The following is a 5,294-nucleotide window of genomic DNA, read 5'->3' on the forward strand; positions in this document are numbered from 1 at the left end:
GTGGCTCAGTCGGTTAAGTGTCCGACTTCAGCTCAGGTCATGATCTCTTGGTTCGTGAGTTTGAGCCGCAGTCAGACTCTGCTCAGAGCCTGGAGCCTGCTCAGATTCTGTATCCCCCTCTCTCTCTGCCCCTCGCCCACTTGCACTCTATCTCTGTCTCTCAAAAATGAATAAACGTTTAAAAATTTTTAAACATTTTTTTTTTGGTAGAGATTATACAAAGACATGCATGTTTCAAATTTTTTAAGTACAAGAGAGTATGGACAGACAGCCTCTCCTCTGCTGTCCTGCCTGCCACTCCCTTCCAGTGTATTTGATAAACTTCTATCTCCTAAAAAGAGAGAGTAAAAAGTGAAAGTCAAGCTTCCCTCCCTCCCTCTCCCCCCTGCTCCCATCCTCCCCAGGAGGAAGCACACTTGCAGTCATGGACTGTGCCTGTGGGAGCAAAACCACCGCGGCTCCGTGTACTTGTTAAATGCAATACTCTGCATCTTTCACTTACAAATGTGTCTTGGCATTCTTTCCATGTTGGCATATAGTGCTGGTATAGAGCCCTCATTCTGATGACTTCACGGTATTGTACGGATATACAGATTTATTTAACCAGTCTCACTCGAGAGACATTTGTTTCTAATTTTCTGCTACTCAATCTACAATGAAGATCCTTGTAGACTTCCTTTTACATGTGCAAGTAAAACACAGGATAAAAAGATACGGAAATGATCTGTGAAATGGCATATCTTTTTATAATTTTATTTTTTTAATGTTTTTAACGTTTATTCATTTTTTTGAGAGAGAGAGCGTGAATGGGGTAGGGTCAGAGAGAGAGGGAGACACAGAATCTAAAGCAGGCTCCAGGCTCTAAGCTGTCAGCACAGAGCCCGACGCGGGGCTCAAACTCACAGTCTGTGAGATCACGACCTGAGCCAAAGTCAGCTGCTTAACCTACTAAGCCACCCAGGTACCGCCACCTCCCCCTTTTACAGTTTTAAATGCTAGGACAAAATTTCCCAACACAGAGGTCATACCAGCTTACACTACAACAGTACATGAATGTGTCCATATGTCCTCCACCATCCACACCACCAATGACCTTCCACATCTCTTCCCAGAGGTAACCAAAATTCAATTTCTGCTATAAGAATATAGGAATCTAAGTCCACATTTTCCCATATAGCCACAATGTTGCCTGCATACCACTTACAGAGCAATCTATGAAAATACAACTTTAAATTTCTTTTGAGAGAAAGAGAAAGCAAGCATGAGCGGGGGAGGGACAGAGAGAGAGAGAGAGAGAATTCCCAGCGAGCTCTGTGCTGACACAGTGCAGACGCAGGGCTCTAACCCACATACTGAGATCATGAGCCAAAATCAAGAGTCAGACGCTCAACCAACTGAGGCACCCAGGCGCCCCTGAAAATATAATTTTTTAAAAAAAGCAATATAAACTTTTAAAATTTTGAATAGTATTCAAATGTTAAAATCCCAGCTTAAAAGGCTAAGGTTATATTTTCCATACACACGAATCCCAAAGGCCGGGATCTGGAAAGCAGCTTTTACGTCAACATGCCAGTACGACCATGGTACGTAATGGCAAAAGAATCGTGAGAAAGTACAACTTTGTGAAATTCTGTTTTTCTCTCTTAATAGGGAAAAAGAGTGCAGAGCAAGGCCTGGACATGTCAAGGTTACCAGTGTTCTCACTCCAGGAGAAGAGCTACATCAAAGGCACCTCAGATTTCTTGGGATTAGGCCATTTTACCACTCGGTACATCACAGAAAGGAACTACCCCTCCCGCCAGGGGCCCAGCTACCAGAATGACCGTGACTTGGTAGAATTGGTTGACCCGAACTGGCCTGACCTGGGATCTACATGGCTTCGTTCGGTGCCCTGGGGGTTTAGGAGGCTCCTCCACTTCGCTCAGGTGATTATCACGTTCGGCTATTTCACGGGCACTTTTTACCCCAACTCGTGATCTTACAACTTAGGCTCAGGGGCCTAGTTTTGATTTTAATTCGAGTTAGTCAGGGTTAATGAAACAAGCTCAGTTAGTTGTTCAGACGCTACCAGATATGGGCTTTACAGACTAATGCCCACCACAAGGAACCGCTTCAGTGTGTTACCTGTGGCTACAAATTCTCATCCCACATTCATTTTGCTTCCCCTTCTCACTTGATGTGAGAAAGAACACAACCTGAGGTATACTTTCTCTACCATGATGCTGATTGAGCAATGTAGTCTTTCATACGAACTTTCTCTTGTCTACACTCACCTCCAAAAAAATGTGTAAACTCGCATCCGCTAAACACTAAAAGCACTCAATTAGAATACAGCAGACTTGACTAAGTGTTTGCATGTGCCTCAGACTCAGAAACCCACCTAGAGGTCAGAATTTTTTAAGATATTCCTTGCTATGACTCACTTACAGACTCAATACGGCAATCCTCCCATCTATGTGACAGAAAATGGAGCATCTCAAAAATTACACTGTACTCAATTATGTGATGAGTGGAGAATTCAGTACCTTAAAGGCTACATAAACGAAATGCTGAAAGGTGAGCTATAGACCAAGACTGTCCTCACATATCTTCTATTTAACCTGGACAGAATGTGATAACACAATCGACTAAAGCTTGTTTCTGAATCTCATAAATGAATGTATTTAAGATGATCTTCGCAGTATTATTTTTCCAAGTAAATGAAATATATTAAAAATGGAACAAAATGTCTTTGCAGCTATAAAAGATGGTGCTAATATAAAAGGGTATACTTCCTGGTCTTTGTTGGATAAGTTTGAATGGGAGAAAGGATACTCGGACAGATACGGATTCTACTATGTTGAATTTAACAACAGAAATAAGCCACGCTATCCAAAGGCATCAGTTCAATATTACAAGAAGATTATCGCTGCCAATGGGTTTCCCAATCGAAGAGAGGTAGGACTATTATTGAGGTTACTTGTTCTAGATTTCATTTTTAAGTAATCTCTACACCCAAGGCGGGGTTCAAAATCATGACCTCGAGATCATGAGCCAGACTCTTCCGACTGAGCCAGCGAAAAGACCCTCACTTGTTCTAGGTTTTAGAAGAGCTAAGCAACTTGGGGTGAGCCATGTGGTGATTCCCCTCCTCCCTCCTCCATGGAGGAAGACAGGGTTTTGTGGGCCTTTGTCTCTTCCCCTAACTTGTGCCACCTCATTGCTCATTTGCTTAGAATGGGGTAAACACGCCTTAAAATTCAATCCTAACTCTCAGAGCATGAAGGGCAAATTAGAGTTACATATGTATAATGAGCCCTGTATATTTTAGGTTATGATAGACAGTAGAGACTTCTAGTTAAATGTTGTTCTAAATGTTCCATGTTAATGCAAACAAATACTGCCTATTTACTCAAAATATATGAAAACGTTTACATAAATGTATAATGACCATACAACTTTTCACTTCTTCCCACTAGTTCCAAAGCAAGATTAAAAATAATCCAACTTAATATTAAGAATCTTTTAAAACCTACAAAACATTTTCAGTAACCTACAAATGTTTCTAACAGCTACGTTGCTATCGATGGCAGGCAATGAAAATTATAATTTAGAATGTCTTAATAAAGATAATCTCTATAAATAAATCTCATTTGTTTATCAACATTCTTTGCAGATGAGCCCACTGGCACCATAAGGAAGCAGTGGCCGGCAGGCATTCACTAGAAAAGCACTAGATTGTGAGTTCCTCAAGAATAAAGACTTTGGTTTCTGTTTTGTTTTTACTTCCTCACAAAGATGCATATAGATATTCAATAAATATGAATTAAACTTCAGGCAGATTTAAATTTGTTTTAATCCTACAGTATTTCAAAAATGATTTCAGGGGCACGTGGATGGCTTAGTCGGTTAAGTCTCTGACTCTTGATTTCAGCTCAGTTCAAGTTCTCATGGTTGTGAGATGGAGCCCTGTGTTGGGATCTTCAGCTGGGCATGGAGCCTGCTTAAGATTCTCTCTCCCCCTCCCTCTGCTCCCCCCTCCCTCATGGGCTCTCTCAAAAAAAAAAAAGATTTCAAACTGCAAAAAATTAGTCTAAGATGACATCACTTATCCAATGGATTTCTATTAGGTGGAAAGTTGGTATCTCAAAGCCTTGGAAACTTGCTCAATCAACAACCAGATGCTTGCTGCAGGTGAGTATATTTTAATTTTTTCCTTTGACAACTAAGGCAAATCATTATATATATAATGATTTTACCAAAACCTCAAAATGTGCATCTACCTGGAGTCAATCATCCCAAAAACACATGATTAAAAATGATTTTTTTCCTTCACTTTGAAGCAATGTCAAATTCCTATTTTATAAGAATTTCAAAAAATATTTTAAAAATCTACCAGAAAAGAGAAATATTTTATCCACTCTAGTTTCATTCTTTCTGAATCATACTGTCATTTATAAACTTATTTTTGTTATAGTGGGCTTTGTGGAAGGAGGGAAAAATGCAACCACATTCCAACAGAATAAAGAGAAGTTGAAAAGCCAAAGAATACTCCAGATATTGTATTCACTCATTCAGCAAGTAATTACTAAGCAGTCACCATTAGCTAGGGGATGTTTTAAGCGCTAGGGATATAGCAATAACTAAAACAAGGTCTCTGACTTCATGCAAGGCACAGTTCCTTGTGCAATAGAATCCAAAAGGCTAAGATGTAGAATAATAAAGATTATCTATAGATCAACAAAGGCCAGCATGGATCATTTGTTTCTTTGAATTTGGTCTTTCTCTCTCTACAAGGGCAATCAAAGAAATATACTTCCTATTTTAACAACCCCATCTTTAATGTGGTATCAGAAGTGCAAAGTGCTAGACCAAACAAATCCTACCAATTCAGCTATTCTTATAGTTGTTTTATACCACTGTGCCCTGGTCCCATCTAAATAACCAGGTAATAGTAAGGATGTATATTCCTTTAAACCAAAATAAACGTTTATTTTATCACCTAGACACTTGACATAGAATTTACTGATGAGCCTATGAACTCTGTGGGGGCAGAGCCTGTGCCTTATTTATCTCAGTAGCCAGAGTGCCTGGCACGAAACCTAAAGAGGGAATTACATACTGTTCACTAATATAACCACGTATGTGGAATATACTTATCATTCAACTCTTCAAGATTATTACTAAACTATGCAAGAATTCCCACAAAAGTATGGCAACTCCTCCACCTCTTAAGATACACAATAACATCTCTGAAGGACTGGGAGAACTTTCCCAAGGATTTTTCTTTCATACCCCCCCCCCCCCGGCACATA

At 39.9% G+C, this 5,294-nt stretch overlaps 1 protein-coding gene across 3 annotated transcripts in view; it reads left to right on the top strand.

The window, feature by feature from the left end:
• The window catches only part of LCTL (lactase like), a 13,228-nt gene that overhangs the window by 7,459 nt on the left and 475 nt on the right, over positions 1-5,294 (top strand). For 2 of the 3 annotated variants that reach the window (XM_077746801.1, XM_077746809.1), the window contains 2 exons: positions 1,651-1,925; positions 2,430-2,556. In XM_077746801.1, coding sequence (XP_077602927.1) covers positions 1,651-1,925; positions 2,430-2,556 — 402 coding nt within the window. Of the gene's footprint in view, positions 1-1,650; positions 1,926-2,429; positions 2,557-2,737; positions 2,938-4,109; positions 4,174-5,294 lie in introns of all 3 variants that reach the window. The other variant, XM_077746792.1, reaches the window with a different exon arrangement.

The sequence above is a fragment of the Crocuta crocuta genome, unplaced genomic scaffold, assembly GCF_008692635.1.
Source record: "Crocuta crocuta isolate KB4526 unplaced genomic scaffold, BGI_CrCroc_1.0 scaffold130, whole genome shotgun sequence".
Lineage (NCBI taxonomy): Eukaryota > Metazoa > Chordata > Mammalia > Carnivora > Hyaenidae > Crocuta > Crocuta crocuta.